The sequence below is a fragment of the Carlito syrichta genome, unplaced genomic scaffold (genome assembly GCF_000164805.1).
Source record: "Carlito syrichta isolate Samal-C Ts95f unplaced genomic scaffold, Tarsius_syrichta-2.0.1 Scaffold303625, whole genome shotgun sequence".
Lineage (NCBI taxonomy): Eukaryota > Metazoa > Chordata > Mammalia > Primates > Tarsiidae > Carlito > Carlito syrichta.
The window spans coordinates 1064960-1086193 of NW_007247721.1; the positions used below are offsets into that span (position 1 = coordinate 1064960).

At 44.5% G+C, this 21234-nt stretch overlaps 1 protein-coding gene across 1 annotated transcript in view; it reads left to right on the top strand.

Annotated features, from left to right (window-relative positions):
• The window catches only part of FIGLA (folliculogenesis specific bHLH transcription factor), a gene marked incomplete at its 3' end in the record, with an annotated part of 14067 nt that extends 612 nt beyond the window's left edge, over window positions 1-13455 (top strand). Inside the window, exons 2-5 of the mRNA XM_021712723.1 lie at window positions 13-183; window positions 3174-3326; window positions 5236-5468; window positions 13434-13455. Of these exons, the coding sequence (XP_021568398.1) occupies window positions 13-183; window positions 3174-3326; window positions 5236-5468; window positions 13434-13455 (579 nt within the window). The remainder of the gene's footprint in view (window positions 1-12; window positions 184-3173; window positions 3327-5235; window positions 5469-13433) is intronic.
• Between the last annotated feature and the right edge of the window lie 7779 nt (window positions 13456-21234).

Here is a 21234-nt window from a genome sequence, read left to right on the forward strand (position 1 = left end):
CCCGCCACTCAGCACCCGTCCGCGGGCCCCGAGGTGCTTCGCTCTCCGGGGCCCGGCTCGCGTCCCCGGCGTGTCTGCAGCGTGACAGCGGCCACGCCACCCTCCACCTGCGCGCAGCGGCTCATCGCGGCCGCTGCGGTGGCCGCCTCGCCTTCTGACCCTCCCGGACTTGGGGGGAACCGGGTCCGGGAGGGGACAGGAGCGCCCTGACAACTTCCAAAATGTCTCCCTTGGCAGGTACTCTCAAAAGCTTAGTGCACGGGGCTTGTGCTCAAATCTCACAGCCGCGGGCGCTGTTTGGGCATCCGGGGCGCAAAGCGTCCCCCATTCCTGTTCCTTGCCTCCTGCACCTCGCCTTCGAAGCAGACACGGGGCGAGGAGAGAAAGGGAGGTTACTCGAGTAACCAAACAACAATGCCCCAGGTGCGCCCAAACGCCATTTCAACTACAGTCCGGAGAGAGCGCCTTTCCCAGGCGGGCGGGGGGCGCAGTAACTGGCGAACGGGACTGGTCCCTGGGGCCGTGCTTGGAGCGGCATCTGCTGGTAGCTTTTAGGACCTCCAGGGAAACTCGGTCCCAAGTGTGTCAGATGGGGTCTCCCTCCGGCCCTTGGCGATCTTTGGGTTGGCTTGCCGCTGAGGCGGATCGTCGGGAGGAAGCCACCCGCTTAGGCCGAGTACTTGGGAATTAAATCCTCTGGAGGCGGTTTCTTTTTTATTTTAGTTTATTTTGAAGATGTGGGGCACAATTCAGGGTTGGGGTACCATGCAGGTCCCCTCGTTGTTGAGGTGTGGCCCCTTCCCACCCCACCCCCCGCAGTTTACCACTACTGCCATTCCCGACCCTGACTCCCCCTGACTCTCCCCTCCCCCCAGCAGTTTTCAATTACCGCCAATTCCTGTCTTACAGTATTATGATAATTGTTCAAGGTCCACTTATGAGTGAGAACATGTGGTACTCAATTCTTTGTTTCTGTGATCGATCACTCAGTATTATAGACTAAGTCCATCCGAGTTGCTGTGAGGTTCGTAATTTTGTCCTTTATGGCTGTGTAATATTGCATCGTGTATATGTACCACATTTTTTTTTTTTAAATCCAGTTCTCTTGGAGGCTGTTTCTAAATACCTCAGGAAGTCTCAGTGAATCAAGTAGGAGCTTTGTTTGGGAAAGAGTGTGAGGAGAAAGGACAAAGGCAGAGCAAAAGTGAATTTTGTTTTTCCCAGCCACTAGAAACTTTATCCTGTGATCTGATTTGGTGGCCTTAAAACGAGATTATGAGCCAATATTTTAAGTGCTCCTTCCCCCCCGGGAAGGAATTGTCTTCTGCAGATAATTGATACTGGCTTTATCCACACACAAAAACTAATGACCTTTATTCTTTATAATAATTTGTTGTTTCTAGGTTTGCTTGTTTTTTTAGAGACAGTGTCTTACTCTGTTGTCCAGGCAGGAGTGCGGTGGCACCATCATAGCTCATTGCAGCCTTGAACTCCTGGGCTCTAGTGATCCTCCCAAGTAGTTGAGGTTATAGGTGTGTGTCACCACACCCAGCTAATTTTTGTATTTTTTTTGTAGAGACAAAGTCTCGCTATGTTGCCCAGGCTAGTCTCAAATTCCTGGCCTCAAGCAATCCTCTTGCCTCGGCCTCCCAAAGTGCTGGGATTATAGGCATGAGCTACTGGACCCAGCCTTATAATAAAATTAATACACTTAGAAAATATAGAAATGACCGAAGAGGAAGAGGAGACACTCATAACATGGATATAACTACTGTAAATATTTTTGAGTATGTCCTCCCAGTTTTTTCCAGTTGCATGTATACATGTTTTACAAAAATATATGTACATATATTTTGTATACATACACAACTGTCATCAGTACAGATTTTTGTAATTTTTCACTTCTTAGCAAAAGCCTTTCCTCATATTAAGTACTCTTCAAATAACAGTTTTTAACTTAATCGTCTGTTCTATAAATGGACCCCAGCTTATTGAGCTTTTTACTGATTCGTAAATCCATTTGTATTCTGATGATTGCCTTAGAATAAAATGCTGGAAGAAGAATGATTGGCACATGGGGTGTATACAGTTTCACAACTTTTAATAGAAGTTATCAACTGCTATCTAGAAAGGGTTACTAATATTTATTCCTTTTACAGGGCATAGGACTGTTTTCTTTTTCATACTATCCCCGATGCTGGGTATGATAAAACAAAAATGTTACCAGCTGGGTGCATGAAAAATGGCGTCTCGTTTCTGTTTTAGTTTGTAGTTCTTTGATTATTAAAGTCAAATCTCTTCATGCACTGGCCATTGTAATCTCCTATGAATTGGCTAGTTTTCTGTCTACTTTGCTCTAGGGTGAGAGAGCCTCTCAATATGAGTGTGTTGGTTTTATGGTATGGTGGGAGCCAGTTCTCCCAGGGCCCGTATCTTCCAGGCAGATGATTATCAGAGTTAGAGGCCTTCAGAGCCAGGGGATTAGACTCTGGGGTAAAGAGAAAAATTAAATGAGGGGCCTTTAAAACCTCACCAACTCTCTGGACTCTCACACTTGACCCTATTTCATTAGCTGGGGGGAAAGAGATTGAAGAGTTGGTGGTGCAGTGCTTAAGTAAACAAGTGTTTGCATGTTTTATTCACTATTGGCAATGCTGTGGGCCAGGTTTGGGAGAGGTGTTTTATGTGTACATCATGTCACCTAGTCACACCCTAAAAAACTAAAGAGAGGTACTTTCCACTTTGCAGATGAACAACTGAGGCTTAGAGATATGAAGTATCCCACACACTCTTGTAACTGGTGGACCTGGGTTTTAAATCCAGGTGTAGTTGACTCAGATTTTAGCCACTACTCTCAACTGCCTCTGTGCTATAATGCAGCGGTATGCTCTCAAAGGAGGAGGAGGGAGAGGAAGAAGAGGAGGGAGGTCAGGGTGAACAGACACACCTTCTAGTCTGCCCACTCACAGTGCCCAGTTATGCCCTTCCCTCTTCCCTTGCCATAAACTGCTCTGCCGGCGGAGCAATGACTCTTTGGGGCGTGCGCCTGTTTAGATTTATCACCCGGACAAGAGGGCTGTGGAAACAAGCCCTCACAACCCTCTTCTGTGGCTTGGGGGGATGTCTTTACAAATGGGCTCCTCTGTGTGTCACTGTGCTTTTTTGTTTTCTAGATAAAAAATCTCAACCGGGGTTTTGCCAAACTGAAGGCACTTGTGCCATTTCTCCCCCAAAGCAGGAAGCCTAGCAAAGTTGATATTCTTAAAGGCGCAACTGAATACATACAAGTTCTCAGTGATGTTTTGGAAGGAGCCAAAGACTCGAAGGTAAAAGTTTAAGAATTAGATTAGTGATCACCACCATTTATTTAATCCTTTCCATATGCCAGATGCTGGGCCAAGAAGTGTAGATATACTTTCCAGTGAAGGTTCATAATACTCCTCTGATCTATTTATGACCCCCACTTTACAGAGGAGGAAGCCATAACACAGGTAAAGGCCACACACCTAAGAAATGTCAGGACTGGGATTTGAACCCAGGTGAGCACTGGAATTGAATTCCTGACCATCTGTATTCTTCTCTCCTGTTACTGTCCAGGGTATCTAACTCTTAACTGCTGAATCTTTTTTTTTTGAGTTGGAATTTCACTCTGTCACTCAGGTTGGAGTGCAGTGGCATGATCAAGGCTCACTGCAGCCTCAAACTTTTGGGCTCACGTATTCCTTCTGCCTCAGCCTCCCAAGGAGTTGAGACTATAGGCACGTGCCACCATGCCTAGATGATGTTTTTTGTTGTTGTTGTTCAGATGAGGTCTTGCTGTGTTGCTCGGGCTGATCTGGAACTACTGGGCCCAAGCAATCCTCCTGCCTCAGCCTTCCAAAGTGCTGGGATTACAGGCATGAGCCACCATACCCGGCCTCTAACTGCTGAATCTTTGATGGGATCTTGACAGCAGGACTTAAAAGGAGGACTCCAACTTTGTGGTGGTGATTTTCCTTCAGCAGAATGTATATCAGAGAGGACACAGGGAGGAAGGAGTGTATATTTCCCTAAGGGGCCTTCCTTGGGAAAGGCCTTCCCCGGGGCCACCTGCAGCAGTGGTCTAGTGATACCCATCTCATGGGGGTCCGGGGATCATTCTGTGAGATGGTGTATCATAATGTCACCGCCATTATTAGGGTGGGATGACTCAGAGTGTCCCTGAGGCAGTGAGAAGTGTGACCTGGTTTTATGGACTTGTTCCATGGAGAGGCAAACATGGAAAGCCTGAAAATCAGTCATCAGGGGAGATGAAATATGAAAAAAGAGCCTTAGAAAAGAGGCCTAAGCAGCACCATTGGCCAGAGGAAGGAGGAGTCATTAGAGAGAAAATGTGGCAAGAAGGTGGAGAAACAAGATGGGGTCACAAAGTTGACTAGGAGGGAATCTTGGGAAACCAAAGGTGGAAGTATGAGAAGCCACAGAGAGGCCAAGGAAGGCCAGGATGGGAGAAAGCAACCAGGTCCAGCATTTGAGAGGTGGAGGAGGAGCAGGCTGGAAGTCGACACCCAGGAGGTTGAGGGTGCATTATTGGTGAATAGCTGGAGTCCAAGCAGAGGAAAGTGGCAAACTTTTCAAGTCCATTCAACCCGGAAATCTGAGAAGAGATAGAAGGACCAAAAGAACCGAAGGAAGAAAAGCTGTTAGATAAAGCGAAGGTCTTTCCTAAGTAGCAACGTGATTGTATTTAGGAGCAGAATATAAGGAAATATGATAGAAAGAAGAGAATTATTCTAGAAACTTCAGACGGAAATAGCCAATTGTGTAATAGCACTTTGAATTTTTTTTTCCTTCTCCACTCATCTTGTTCAAGTGGTTCTAGGAAGATATGTTCTGCAGTGGCAGGAATGGATGGTCCTATCGGCCAGATTGGATGGTTGGGTGGTGGCATGGTCATAGTGTTTGAACATATGCAGGTGGCTACCTTGGTTTTTCCTTGCATGTTAATTGTGTAACAGAAGTGCTTTGCTCTGTGCTGCATTCATTCTAAAATACAGGATCTGTATTTTATCACAATTGCCCATTGCACGGCATTTTTAAGGTTATGAACAAATAGAGCCACCGGGCAATATTTTTCTCTTAAGCATTACCCTTATCGCATAAATGAAACCTCATCGTTTAACGCTTTGAAGATTTAAATCACTGTATTTCAAAGTCTTACTCTCATAACATTTGACAACTAAATACGGTTTCTAGAAACAAAATTCAGATGAGCAGAATTACAGCAGCAATACTTCCGAGCCACATGTATCCTTGGCCGCGAAGCTATCGAGAAACATCGCCCAACATACCAGCTGTGCCGCCAGCTTGAAGAAAGAAGTGGAAGGGCCTTGGGCAGATGGTGGCAGTGGTGAGCCAGCCTACGCGTGTCGCAGCATGCACTCCACATCTACGACTGGAGTAAGTGCCTCGACCAGGAGTCTGGGAAAGTATTCCTTCTTAAATAGCCATATAGATATTAAAAAAAAAAAAACAAAACTCAAAATGGATACTTTTAGGTGTGTCATTTTCCATGCTAAAACATGATTAAAACAAGATAATTTTTGTGAAAGCACTTGAAGAGGTGGGGTGGGGCTTGCTAGTTCGGAAGATTCTTTTGTTCCTAAATTAACTGGCAAGCAGCTCCTAGGGAGGGGAAACTTCTCCAGAACCGCCCAGTGCAGACCTAAGCTTATTTTTAAAATGACACTATAACACATCAGGAGGTTTTCGGGTCTCAGGTCTCCAGAAAAGGAAGTGAGTAGCTTGCTTATTACATAAAGATGCATGGTGATACTTTTTAAAATGTAAAGCCTGATTGTAAGGCAACATTAAAATTTTTTTTAATTTTATTATACAGATGTGGGATACAAATGAGGATTAACTATACATGTAGGCTACATGCAGGTGAAGTTTGGATGAGAACATGTGGTATTCAATTATTTGTTTTGTTTCTGTGATCACTAAATGTGATGGTCTTCAACGTGAACCTGATTGCTGCAAACTTCATGATTTTGTTCTTCTTTATGGCTGTATAATACTCCATCATTATATGTATCACATTTTCTTTATCCAGTCCACTTTCGATGGGCAGCAGGACTGGTTCCATGTTTTTGCTATTGTGTGTGCAAGGGTCTTTTTAGTAGAATGATTTATGTTCCTCAGGGTATATTCCCAGGAGAGGGGTTGCTGGATAGTATGGAGGTCAATTTTTAGTTCTTTTTTTTTTTTTTAAGTGAGAAAGTAGGATTTATTGAGAGGACAGAAAAGCTCCCATAGTGGCAGGGGGCCTGAAGGGATTGCCTAATTTTTAGTTCTTTTAGGAATCACCACATTGCTTTCTATAGAGGTTGAACTAGCCTGCATTCCCACCAACAGAGTAGAAGCATTCCCTTTTCTCTACACTCATGCCAGCATCTGTTGTTTTTTTATTTATTATTGATGGCCATCCTGATTGGAGTTAGGTGGTATCTCACTGCAGTTTTGATTTGCCTTTCTCTGATGATTAGTGAGGCTGAGCTTTTTTTTCATGTGTCTGTTGGCTGCTTGTATGTCTTCTTTTGAAAAATGTCTATTCATATGTAAGGCAGCATTTTAAAAGTAATAACAAAGGAGTTGATCATTGTATCTCTTATTACTTTGCCAAACTAAAGAGATGGAAGGTGGATTTTTATTCTCTTGCTGTAGATCAGTGATAGACAAACGAGGCCCCTTACTCAATCCCACCTTGTCACACAACTGATGTTAAAATAAGAAAGGCATGTAGGAATCTGGACCAGGCATAATGTCTTGAGCAAGTTTGTGGTGCTGGGAGGCCGTTTGGAATAGCAGTGGAGTGTAGGCTCTGGAGACAGACAGCTGAGGTTCAAACCCTGGTTTTGCCACTTGTTAGCTATGTGACTTTGTGTGAGCTACTGACTGCCTCTAATCCTCAGTTTCCCCATCTGTAGAATGGGTGTGATAATTGTACCTACCTTGTATATAAGACAACTGTAAGTTTGAATGATGTCCTGACAGTAAAGCATCTAGCACAGTACCTGGCATGTCCATGTTCACTTGGACAGATATCGTCAAATTTACTGGACTTACTGTGAGTGATGGATATTGATTGGTGAACAATAAGCCAGAGGCATCCCAACTCTGTTTGTATCAAGTGTTCTGGGTTTTCTCACTTGGCTCTCACTGCTGCTGTGCTCTGATGTGAAATCCTACAGGCTTCCTGCTGGCTGGTTAGGGGACTGGCAAGCCGTGGATCCCATTTCTGACCTGATTACTGTTTCCTGAGGATTCCATTTGTGCAATACTCAGTCTAGGTTTTCATATTCTGATTGCTTGAGATATAAACTTTTCCATGCCAGTCAGCCCTTAGAAGACAGAATTCCTATTGCTACTATGTGAGCTGACAGAATGGCTGAGAACAATGACAACAACAACAACAAAAAAGATTGAAGAAATGACCTGAGCTGGGTCTCCAACCTGACTAAGTTAATAGGGGTAATGATTCCACAAATGCTCGGTGGGGATCTGACTTGCGTTTAATCCTCATTGATCCTTGTTAGGTGAGTATCATCCTGTCATTTTCATGGTGACCGTACCTGCCTGTCCTGTTGGGTCTGGGCTGAGATAGGAGCTTCTGCACTGCAGAGCAGACCTGTGCTTGGCAACACCAGTAGCAAGAACGTATTGAAGGTCTTTGTTTTCCAAGGATGATTGATCAATTTAAAGTAGGGAACTAACATTCCCTAGTTTAAAAAAAAAAAAAAAAAGAACTGACTAGAATTTTCCTGAAAAAAGGGGAACAAGACACTCCACATCTGTTGTTTTTTGAGTAATTGATGATGACCATTCTGAGCGGAGTTAAGTGGTATCTCAGTGTGGTTTTAATTTGCATTTCTTTGATGATTAGTGAGACTGAGCATTTTTTCATGTATCTGTTGGCTGCTCATATGTCTTCTGAGAGTGTCTATTCCTATCTTTTGCCCATTTTTTAAATAGTCTTGTTTGTTTTGTTCCTTTCAGCCTTTTTGAGTTTCTTGTAGATCCCAGATATTAGGCCTTTGTCAGATATACAGTTGGCAAATATTTTTTTCCCATTCTGTGATCTGTCTCCCTACTCTCTTGATGGTTTCTTTTCTTTGCAAAAGCTTTTCAGTTTGATGAGGTCCTACTTGTCTATCTTATCTTTTATGGTATTTGCTTTTGGAGAGTTGATCGGGACTTGATTGCCTGTTCCAATTTCTGTAAGGGTGTTTCCTACCTTTTCTTTTAGGATTCTTATAGTTTGCGGTTTTACATTTAGGTCTTTGATCCATTTAGAGTTGATTTTTGTGTGGTGATAGGTAGGGATCTTGTTTCAGTCTTCTACATGTAATCATCCAGTTTTCCCAGCACCATTTACTGAATAGGTTCTCCTCTCCTCATTGGTTGTTGGTGGAGCCTTTGTCGAAGATGGATTGGTTGAAGAACTGATGTTTTGCTTCCGAAATCTCTATTCTGGTCCATTGGTCTATATCCCTGTTCTGGTACCAGTACCAGACTGTTTTGATTATTGTAGCTTTATAGTAGAGTTTGAAGTCTGGCATCCGAGATTTTTATAGACAGTGTATGTCACTTCTATCAAGTGTTGCTTTGGAGGTCTGATTGTAAAGAGAGCCATTTTTGCAGATGCATTCTAGGATTTCACAAATTTTGCCAAGGATTTCTCATCCTTTGATATTCAAATTATTATTTCTTATAGTGCCCTTTTATGGCCACACCCACCTTCTGCCCCAACCTGTCCACTCTCCTTAGCCCCTGGACACCACTAATCTGCTTTCCATCTCTATAATTTATCTTGAAAATGCTATAACAATGGGTTCATACATTGTTCCTTTAGAGATGGTCTTTTTTCCCCTCAGCACAATGTCATAGAGATGACCCAAGTTGTATTCATGGCTGGTTCCTCTTTTTTATTGCTGAGTAGTAGTCCATGGTATGAATGTACCACAGTTTAACTTTTCACTTAAATAATTTAGAAAAAATTTTTTTTTTGAGACAGATTCTCTGTTGCCCATTCTGGAATGCAGTGGTATGATCTTAGCTCATTGAGCCTCCAGCTCCTGGGCTCAAGCAATCCTCCTGCTTCATTTTCCCAAGGGGTTGGGACTACAGGTGCACGCCACCATGCCTGACTAATTTTCTTGTTGTTGTGGAGATGGGATCTTGCTATGTTGCCCAGGCTGGTCTCAAACTCTTGGTCTCAAGCAATCCTCCTGCCTTGGCTTCCTAAAGTGCTGATATTACAGGTGTGAGCCACCATGCCTGGCCTGAATTTTTTAAAATATTAGTATGGGTTCATGGTTTTCTATTTAATTCAGTGGATCATTATATATATGATGTATATATATATATATATGATGTCATATTTAATTACTTCATTGCTCAAATTGTCCTCATTGTGGCCAGTAAAATCCCCTTCAAGCTGGCAACTTTCCATTTGACATGTCATCCTCGTTCTCTGATCACTTCCTCTCTGGCTGAAGCTATTCCAGCTCATCTTGTACTTTTCCACCCCCAGCCCTGGAAACTACTATTTACCTGAGACACTCCCTGAACATAGTTCATCCGCTATCTCTGCTGCCATCCCTCATCTCTGCTGCCATCCCTCATGGCCTGTTGTTTTCATCCCCGTGGGCTGTAACACTCAGGGCAGGCCACTCCTCCACACGAGCCCCCTCCTTGGCTTTGACATTCTACGAGGCTACCCCACATGGGGATGCCTCTTCACCCGCTCCAGCTGTGGCTCAGCGACTTGGGTCACCGGCACACACGGATGCTTCTCCACCCCACGCTGGACTGCCCCTTTCTGTGGACACCCTCCTGAACGAGTGTGGGCTCTGACTCTCTATGCCAGGGCTCCACCCCTTCCACGGAGGTGTCCTTTTCACCCAGATTGGGCTCTGCCACTTTTGACTGGGCCACTTCTGTGTCAACACACCTCTCATCTGTTCTGCCTCTGATCTATGCTGGGCTGCCTCTAGATGTAGATGCCATCTCAGCCTACTTGGACTCCGGTACTTGCCTTTGTCTCCCTGCTACCTACCCGTTACCTGACTAGTGGCATGAGGACTGAATCGTTCAAGAAGGGGAAGGAGGACAGGGACTCGTTTTCTCTTTGAAATGCCTATCGTGCAGCCATCTTTCTGGCTGATTTTCTCCTTGTTAATGGTTTTAACTCTGGGGTCCTGATTTGTGTGTGAGTTGAGCACCTATCAATATTGCTTTTATTAACTTTATATAAACCTTACATCTTACATTCAGGAGCTAGGATGGGTCCCAATTGAGGGACCAAGGAAGTGATGCTCAGGCTGGCCTTTATTTAACAAAAAGACCCTCTTAAGGTTTCATCCCAGCTTCTCCAGAGAGGTTGACTGCATAGGGTTTCCGGATCTTGGTCAGAGTCCCTGCCTGGAGACCTAGTGACAGCTGATGTGGCTCATTGAACTGAAATGCTCATGTGCAGAAGATTTGGGAGGCGGGTCCTCTCCAGCTTCAGCTTACAGGAGTGGCGCCCTTCTCCCTGCCCTCAGAGAGAACGAGGGAGTGGCATCCTGGTGGTAGCAGGGATGGGCATTTTTGGGGATTTGGAGATGGGGTCAGAGCAGGCTGTGCAAGATCAACAACATTCCTGGGAGGCAAAGTCCCGAATGAAGTACATAAGAATCTGCTGATGACAGGGATGGAGATTAGCTTCTGGGGCCAGAGCAGGTTCACTTGGTGACTGAATTGACAAGTGTGTGTGCAGACAGGGAGGGTCCTGAGCCCACATGAAGCCACAGCATCTGGTCTTGGTAGGGATACAGATTCATTTCAAGGTCCAGGGAGAGGCTCGTTTAAAGTGGGAGCTTCAGGGTGTAGGTTTTGCCATACTGGTGTTGGGTCTTGCTGGTTGGCAGTGTGTTTGCTATCCTGCCGTTGTATATTCCTTCAACTTGTCACCTGTAGTTATGGCTCAGGCATTTCACATCATGCATGGTTCCGAATTTTGTTCAGAGTTGCCTGTGATACTGTAGAGACCACGTCTACTAGACAAAGACCACCCTCCATTTTGGAGTGAGATGTCAAGAATGCTAGGGTCCGGGGGGCTTTGGAGGAGGGACATGTGGATGATTTTGGAAAAAGACACATGGAAGTGTCTGTTCTGGGGGCCTGGGCATGCTGCCAACATACACTTCTAAATGCTGTTATGTCGTGGAAATGTTCCTTGAAAGAGATTCTGAGAGTGGGAAGCCTGTGTGGGTGGTAGATTCCCATCACCCCCTCTCCAGGTTGTGGTGGTCACGGGGGATATCTCTTCTATGGCATGTTTAGCTCTGAAATGAGATGGTCTGAGTGGTTGGGATGAATTCGTTAGCAACTTGGGAAAGCTCTGAAACCTCGTTCTTCTCTTTCATCTCACATTTCCCCCAGGTAGTGGCTCTATGTGACAGTGAAAATTCTACCACCGTAAGTGATGGGTCTAGGTTTTTGCTCGGAAAGCACGTTCATCTGCCTCAGGGGTCCCTGGTGGCCTGGGGCATATTCTGATAAGTTTAGCCAGCAGAATGTTTTAAGAAGTTGTGTCCCTTTTGATGGGGTGGTGCTTCCTAGTTTGTCAGAGTCCCCACTCCTTACTGTACCCACTAGCCTGTTTCATGTGTTGAGGCACTTGGCTTTGCGGCCCTGAACTAAGGGCACTGGGGCTCACACAGAGGCTGTTCCGGTGACTGCGTTTTGCTTTGGGATTTTACCCAAATTTGGGGAGTTTGTGTTTTTCTAAACTTTGGTGCTGTGATGGCACATATATATTGGTAGCTCTCTGACCTCCAGAAAGGTGAGGCTTGCCTTTCATATTATGAAAAGGCTGAGGACTGAATCCTAAAGTTGAGTAAGCAAGGACTTCTATCCACCCGCATCTCCCCCACCAAGTCTTGGCTCGGTGGGTGGTGGTGGAAAAGTACATTGAATAATATGTCGATTTATGCAGCTACACAGCCAGCAGGGAGTGTGCTTGCCTTCTTAAGGAAGGTAAACAGCAAACCGGGTTTTCGTTCTTCAGTTGACCCTCTTCTTGGACCTTAAATTTTGGGGCTTAGATGAGACCAACAGTCTTTAATATCAACTGTGACATTAAAGAGCATATTGATATACTTTTTAGCAAGTTTTTTAATTCTGATACTTATTACAGTTCTGAAATTTTCCAGCTAACTCTTAAAAAGAAACAAAGATCTAAAATACACTAGACCTGTAGGCTGAAAGGATTCAATTATCCTTTAACCCTTCAGGTAAATATACGTACATTTGGCTCTTAGGTATACAATACCCTGGACATTAAAAAAAAATTTTTTTTAGCCGGGCTCGGTGGCTCAGCCTGTAATCCTGCGCCTTTGGGAGGCTGAGGTGAGTGGATTGCCTGAGCCCGTGGGTTTGAGACCCGCCTGGGCAGTGAGACCTCATCTCTACAATCAAAAAATCAGCTGGGCGTGGTAGCGCATGCCTGTAATTCTGGCTACTCGGAAGGCTGAGGCGGAAGGATCGCCAGAGCTCAGCAGGTCGAGGTTGCGGTGGCCGGGAGCGGCCACTGCACTCCAGTCTGGGCGACAGAGTAAGACTTCAACTCAAAAAAAAAAAAAAAAATTTTTTTTTGAAAAAAGACTGCTAAAGCAAGACCTGAACCAAAGAAAAAAAAGAGAAAGCTTTTTCACATGTTTAGTGGAAAGACTCCATCAAAATCAGAAAAAGTTACTCATGCTTTTTTGTGCCAGACACTATTCCTGGCACTTTATACATATTAAAACCTATTTAATTTTCATAACCACCCTGTGATTTGCAAAGTTATATCTATTTTACATGTGAGGAAACTTAAGAACAGAAGCAACTTGCCTAGTATCTAACAAGTCACTGAAGTGTTGGGGTTAGGATGTCGGTAATGATGTTCAATCCGTTTTAAACACTTTCTAACAAAACTTAACCTTGAAATGTAAATAAGAGTAGACTGGAACGAAGATAAAAATTTAAAACTAAATCAAAACATTTGCAGTGTTTTAACATTCACTGTGATATACTTGACGGGTTCCAATAACCAAACCACCTGACTATGATTTGACTATGATTTTGTTAGTCATGAGTTTGTTTTTTCTTCAAAGTTGAGATTTTGAAAAATTGGACACAAAACTGTATTCTCTCCTGGTAAAACCACTGATGCAAATATACTAAAATTCTTCCATTTTCCCCCTATGCAACTAAGAGAAGAAATTGTCCTAGGGCACATAACATTGTGTGTCCTGTTTTTGATTTTTCTGATTGTTGGACTTTAGCTTTTTTTCTCCTTCATAAACATGATAAATAACTTGATGTGTTTAGCTCTGTCTGTATTTTGTATTGTTTTTACAGGATAGATTCCCAGAAGTAGGACTCCTGAGTCACAGGTAGGCCATTCTATGACTTCATGCATAGTGGCAATTTATAGTACCATCAACTATGCAAGAGTGCCAATTTCAGCACATTCTCGCCAACAATGAGCTCTATTAAAATAATATCTTTAAATTTAAACATCTTGATTAGTAATGAAATTAAAATTGTGCATATTTCTTTTAGTTGTATTTGTTTTATAAACTGTCTGTTCTTATTCTTTAGCTATTTATAATGGACTTTCTTCTCTGTTTCAGACTCCCACAGACATGAGAAGTGAAAAGGCCCAGGGTTACCTTCTAGAGACAAATAAATGCAGTCCTGAAAGTTTTGGAGTCTATTTTTTTTTAAATACATTTTTCGATAAGTCCAAATTTAACAATCTCCCTTTAAATGTCCTTACCTGTCACAAATTTACTCAACTCTGCTTTCTCCTCAACTTCAAGCTTTGAAGAAACAGGCCTCGGGGCCTTCAGCCTTTGCTCCCAACTCCTTGTGAGCTTTCCACCTCATTTCTTCAGGACCTACACCTAAGATCTTTTGTGCTATCTTCTGTTCTTCATCACTTTGAGAAATAAGTGACTACTACCCTTCCCAGGGAAATTAAGCTTCAGCAAGAATGCAACTTAAGCTAGAAGAGTGTGGTGCCAAGACTTTTAAAATACCCAGCTAAGGTCAAATGGCACCTTTGTGCAAGCCAGACCCCCAAGTCCCTTGAGCAGTCTTCATCTTTATAACATTCACCACACTTTACATGTGTTAACTTGTTATTACCACAATCCTAAGAGCTAGACATGGTTATCTCTGTTTTATAGATGGGGAAACTGAGGCACAGAAAGTGTATTAGCTTAGGCTGCCATAACAAATACCATAGGCTGGGTGACTTAACAACAGAAATGTATTTCTCACACTTCTAGAGGCTGAAAAGCCTGAGATTATGGTTCAGCAGGGTTTGGTTTCTGATGAAGGCTCTCTTCTAGCTTGCAGATGGCTTTCTTTTCACTGTGTCACCACACAGCAGAGAGTTAGCTAGCGCTGGTCTCTCTTCTTCCTCTTATGAGGACACCAAGTCTATCAAATTAGGGGGCTAACTTATGACCTTATTTAATTTAAACTTAACACTTCCTAAAAACTCTGTCTTCAAATATAGTCACATTAGGGGTTAGGATCTCAACATACAAATTTTGGGTGAACACATTCTACAGCATTCTGTCCCTGCCCCCACCACCACAATTCATGCCCTTATCACATGCAAAATGTATTTATTCCATACTAATGGTCTCAAAGTTTTAACTAATTCCAGCATTAACTCTGAAGTCCGATGTCTCATCTAAATATTACCCAAATCAGGTATGGGTGAGACAGGGCATGACTCTTATTCTTCTCCAGCTGTGAACCTATGAAACAAGTTATGTGCTTCCAAAACTCAATGGTGGGACAGGCATAGGATTGACATTGCTGTTCCGAAAGGGAGAAATAGAAAACAAAAGACTGAGTCCCCAGCAAGCCCAAAACCTAGTAAGGCAAATTCCATTATATTTTAAGCCTCAGGAATAGTCCGCTTTGGGTTGATGTCCTGCCATCCTTATGGCTTGGCAGGGTGACCTCACCCTTTAAAACTGAAGAGGAACTAGCCCTTTCCCCTTGGGCCTGTGGTATGAGTGGCAGCACTGATGATCTCTAAATTGCCTGTGGGGTCATTCTTTCTTGTGCTTAAACAATAGTGCACATTTGCAGCCAAATAGCGATATGGTCCAGTCCCGTAGAATCTGAGGCCAATGGCCTGCATTCACTTTGTCCGGCTTTCTCGTCTCCTTTAGTTCCAACTGACAGCGTGTTTGCCAGTATAATCCCCTTTCTACTCTTTGCTTCAGCTGAGATGGTTATGAGATCAACAGTCATACTTATGATCTCTTTAACAACTGGTTGCTCAACCATACCCACAGACTCGTCCAAATAGGCTTTATCAATTTTTGCAGTATGGATAGGTTTAGAATTTTTCAAATCTGCAAGTTCTGGTTCCTTTTTGCTTTTCAGTTCATCTCCTGCATTTTACCATAAGCAGTAAGGAAGACCCAAGCCACACCTTCAATACTTGTTTAGACATCTCTACCTTAATATCCAGTTTTATACTTGAAAGTTCTGTCATCCATAAAACACAAACACAATTCAGTCAAGTTATTTGCCACTCTATAAAAGATCACCTTTCCTCTAGTTTTTTCTTTTGAGTTGGAGTCTCACTCCTTGCCCAGGCTGGAGTACGGTGGCATACTCGTGGCCACCCCAGCATCAACCTGCTGGGCTCAGGCAATCCACTTCAGGCTTCCAAGTAGCCGAAACTACAGGCATGTACTACCATGCTCAGCTAATTTTTTTTATTTATTGTCCAGATGAGGCCTCGCCAAGTTGCCCGGGCTGTTCTCGAACCTGTAGGTTCAGGCAATCCTCTCACCTTGGCCTTCCAAAGTGCTGGGATAGGTTTGAGTCACTGTGCCCGGCCTTTCCTCTAGTTTCTAATAACCTGCTCCACATTTCCATCTGAGCCCTCACCAGATTGATTTTTTTTTTTTTTTTTTTTGAGTTGGAGTCTCACTGTGTCGCCCAGACTGGAGTGCAGTGGCCGCTCCCGGCCACTGCAGTCTCGACCTGCTAGGCTCCGGCGATCCTTCCGCCTCAGCCTTCCAAGTAGCCAGAATTACAGGCATGCGCTACCACGCCCGGCTGATTTTTTGATTTATTGTAGAGATGAGGTCTCGCTGCCCAGGCGGGTCTCGAAGCCGGGGGCTCAGGCAATCCACTCACCTCAGCCTCCCAAAGGCGCAGGATTACAGGCTGAGCCACCGAGCCCAGCTTCAGATTGATCTTTAATGTTATAGTTCTACCAACATTCTGTTCATGATTATGTCTTCTCTAGGAAGACGGAGCTTGCTCTTTGCACTCCTTTTTCAACCCTTACCAGAACCATCTTTAATGCCCATATTTCTATCAACAGTCCCTTTTTGTCAATCTAGGATTTTTCTAGCATGTACTTCAAAACTCCTCCATTCCCTATTACCCAGTTCCAAAGCTGCTTCCAGATTGTGAGGTATTTCTTGCAGGAGCACCCAACTCTTGGTAGCAAAATCTGTATTAGAGTTCTCCAGAGAAACAAAACCAACCGGAGACCTTATTAAGGAATTGGCTTATGCAATTTTGGAGAATAAGAATTACCAAAATCTGTAGTCAGTGAGCTATAGATCCCAGGAGAGCCAATGGTATGATTGCAGTCTGAATCCAAAGTCCTGAAAACCAGGAGATGGTTTAAGATCCAGCCCAAAAGCCACTCACGTTAAGGGAGGACAGCCTACTCAACCTGAGTCAAGTGTTATCAGAAATACCCTCATGGACACAGATGTTTGATCACAGTCTCTTCTCCTACCTTGAGAATTTTTCTTTGCTTGTCTACTGGGTCTTGTGTCCCTTGTTTTCATTGGAGGCAGTGGACTGGATGGAGAGGGGCAACTTTATTAAGAAAGAGCAACCCACAGAAGAAAAACTCTGGAAGACAAGGGAAGGGTTAGGAGTTTCCAGAGCAACATCCGCAGGTGTAGGACTGAGTTGAACAACAGGATGAGAGAGCATCTCCTTGTTCTCCCTCCTTTCTATCTCTTCAATGACTTGCAGGACTTTTTAAGGCAGTGGCATGGGATTTGGTTCTTTTGAATGTGGCATTGTGTGGAACTAGGTCTCAGGGTAAGGGTGAGAAAGTCCTTACTGAGGTGAGTTGTATATATCCTAAGTGGAATCCTTTGGAATCAGAATGGTCTAACTGCCTAAGGGATATCGGGGAGTAAGAGACGGCACCAGAAACAAAATCCCTGGGTCTATCTGAGGCATCAGTGTCAAGCTTCAAGGCAACCTCTGAAAGCTTTAACACCTTTTAAGAATAACTCCAGAAAAATAAATCTTGTTGACCAAGTGGTGACAAAAAGAAAAAAATCGTGGATTCCTAAGGCCTGGGAGGAGGAACTAATGCACTTAATATCTGGGTCCATGAGGGACTCCCCCAGAAGGACTTACATATTATCAAGGCTCAGCACGGTTCTTTTCACAGCCCTGGAGACCTGTGAAGTGGAAACTGGAGTCTGGCAACTGTGTACGGTGCCTTGCTGCTCCTGAGTGGTTATTCCCTGGTGTGGCTGGGGCTATAGTGTCTGCTTGTCTCCTTCTGATCAGTAGTAAGACCATATGCACTTCCACTTGGTGTCCTGTTTTGTCTACATGAAAACCCTGGGTGGTAGGAGGGTACATTCATTTTCTAGGGCTGCCATAGCAGAGTACCACAGATGATGGTGGTAACAGAAATTTATTGTCTTACAGTTCTAGGGGTTAGACATCTGAGATCAAGATGTCAGCAGATATTTCTTTTAAGGTCTCTCTTCTTGGCTTATAAATGTCACTTTTGGCCGTGTCTTCATGTGGTCTTCCATTTATACCAGTCTGTGTCCAAATTTCTTCTTGTTATAAAGACACTAACCATAGTGGATTAGAGCCCACACACCTTACCTCATTTTACCTTAATTTCTGCTTTAAAGGACCTAGCTCCATATACAGTCACAATCTGAGGTATGGAGGTAGTGGAGTTAAGGACTTTAGCATATAAATTTGGGGAAGATACAATTCAGCCCATACTCTCAATTTATAGCTGAGAAGTGAGAACCAGGAGTCAGGGCCTTTCCTGAATCCACATATTCCTTGGGACAGAGACTAGAGCCCTGAGCTCCCAATTCAGTTCTCTTTTCAGAGCAGGCCTCAGCCATGGGGTTGACTGAACTTTCATTTATGAGAGGGTGTCTTTAGGACATCTAGACTTACAACTTATCAGTGGTGTTGCTTGAAAATCACCATTTCCCTCCCCATTCCCTTACCCCATCTTCAATTGGGTTCCCCTAAGAGTAGACCAGCAGTTGAGAGTAAGCTGGGAGGCAAGACCAGGAAGAACCCGTAGGGAAGCGGGAAAGTGAAACAGGGAAGAAAAGCCCTGAAAAGTCACAAGACTGAGCAGGTTACAGAGTCCTGCTGAGGCACTCTGGGAGATGATGGACATCATACCTCAGTGGTGTCCTCCCAACACTCAGGTATGAGCGATAGGGCCAGGCTGTTTATCCACTAACTCCTGACCCTGGGGTGTCAATTTTTCCAGCATTTCCAGCATGCCCTGGGGGAAACCATTGGTCAGCATGTCTGGGCCTGGGGAAGGCTAAGGCTCTGTATCAGTTACCTATTGCTAAGTAACATAGTACTGCAAACTTAGCAACTTAAAGCAACACATTTGTTTTCTCAGGGTTTCTGTGGGTCAGCAGTTGAGTGTGGGCAGGACTTAACTGAGTTCTCTGCTCCGGTGTCTCTCACAAGAAACAAATCAAGGTGTTGGTCATGGCTGGGATCTCAGCTAAAAGTCTGACCAGGGTAGGATCTGCCTGTAAGTTTATGTGATTTTTGGCAGAAATTTATTTCCTCTAGGACTTTTGGACTAAGGGTGTCAGTTTCTAGCTGGATATTGGCCAGATCTACCTGACACAGCTACTAATGAAAGCATGCAAATCAAGAAGGCAATTGAGAGTCTACTAGCAAGTTGAAGAATCTTATGTCATATAAACACAGAAGTAATCTCCCATTCCCTTTGCTGTACCCCGCTGGTTGGCAGTGAGTTACAATCATACCAGCACCTAAGGAGAAGGGATTACTCAGGGCCTGGGTACCAGGAGGTAGGGCCTATTGGGGTACTGCCAGTGTCTGCCACACAGCCAGTTTCTCTTTACAAGTTACTCCTGGCCAGAAAGAGCAGGGTTGCACAGGTTTGTCAAAAGACTTGGAGATGAGAAATAATTTTATTGTAAATGTGTCAGAAAATCTAATTTTAAACTACCTGGCCACTGGGGCTTAACCAGCTGTGATTTTCCAGGGTCTGACATGGCGGGGGGGGGGGGGGGGGGGGGAGAAGAGTTGGGGGGGCTCTCGTGCTTCCCTGGTGAAGAGCCAGGTCTCTTGGGCTTGCTGCAGTGAGAACTCTCAAGTTTCATGGTCTTCCGGTGCCAACTGGAGCCAGCTACAGTTATGGTTCCTTTTGTTGGATTTCAAAGCAAATTTGAAATTGAGTGAGAATTCCCGGAACTTTAATTAAAGACGTATACGAGCTGGAAATCAATGAAATCTTGTCCCTTGTCTGACATTTGAACAATTCCTAGAGCCACAGGATGGCGCCACTCTTCTCGGTACTAGCATTCAGATGGAGCCTGGGAGAAGCTGGACACAAAAAAACAAATCCTAGCCAGGCTCGGTGGCTCAGCCTGTAATCCCAGCGCTTTGGGAGGCTGAGGTGAGCGGATTGCCTGAGCCCACGGGTTCAAGACCCGCCTGGGCAACTTGGTGAGACCTCATCTCTACAATAAATCAAAAAATTAGCCGGGTGTGGTAGCGAGTGCCTGTAGTTCCAGTTACTCGGAAGGCTGAGGCGGAAGGATCGCCGGAGCCCAGCAGGTCGAGGCTGCAGTGGCTGGGAGGGGCCGCTGCACTCCAGTCTGAGCGGCAGAGTGAGACTCCAACTCAACAACAACAACAACAAAAAACCACCCCAAATCTTGTAGTGGCTAGCAGAGTACCATCACTTTTGGGGGGGAAAAAGAGAATGCATTACCTTCATCAGTCTCTTGTACCACGTCTGCTTTTAAAATTCTAGTTTTGGGTCCACTCTGACTGCCTTGCCATAGAGTAGCTAGGGCCCACAGGCTCTGAAGTCATAATGCTTGAGATGTGCAACCCTGGGTGAGTCACTTAACCTCTCTGTGCCTCTATCTCTTCATCTGTAAAAGGGGAATAGTGACACCACCCTCATAGAGTTCTTGTGAGATTAAGAGAAAACGCATGTAAAGCCCGTAGAAAAGTGCCAGGAGCCAACAAGGATCTGCAATTATTAGTTTAAGAAAACTAATATACTAAGAAGAGAAATTTTGAGGACTGGGGGTGACTGACGGGTGATTTATGAAACATGCTGCTGCTAACAAAAATTTTCTATTTTCTTTGGGCTTCTGTTAAGGAACAGAGCCCACCTTACCCGTGGTTTCTGGGCTCTGGAAAAGGGGTTTCTTACTCCCCAGAGCTCATCCCCAATTAGCACCAATAGTGCCGCAGCCACCAGGACTGTCCCCATAAACATATCATGTCCCGGCTTCCTCGGCCGGACAGACCTACCGTTCTGGGGTGGGTGGGGGGAAGGGGTTTTCAGGAGAGTAGGGAAAGTGCATGTGGACTCAGTGGTGATAAGGAAGGAATGGGAATGAATGAGAGGCTCTGAGCGGGGAAGGAGGGTGTGGGGCCAGGTGTGTGTGTGTGTGTGTGTGTGTGCTTGTGGGAGTGGGAGGAACTACATCAGAAGACACATTTACCTTGTCGACTGAAAGAGAATGTCTGCTGGTTGTTCTAGGGTTGTTGTGACGGGCATTTTCTCTTTTCTAAAGTAGTAGTAGCTGGCAGAGCGGTGTTCCTCAAATGTTAGTGGGCAAAGGAGTCACTCGGGGCGCTTGTTAAAAAAATCCAATCCTGCGCCCACCTTCAGGGATTCTGGAACCCGAATTAGGATAGGGATAATTTTGGTTTGAAATTCAGTCGAACGACCGCTACTAAAATCACTAAGAGAACTGTCTTCCGTGGTAGGATGTCCTAACCAGACCCCCAAACAAGACTCTTTCTAAAAAGAATCCCAGGCATCAGGCACCCCCCGAACTGAGGCCCCGTTTTCTTCCCGGGGGC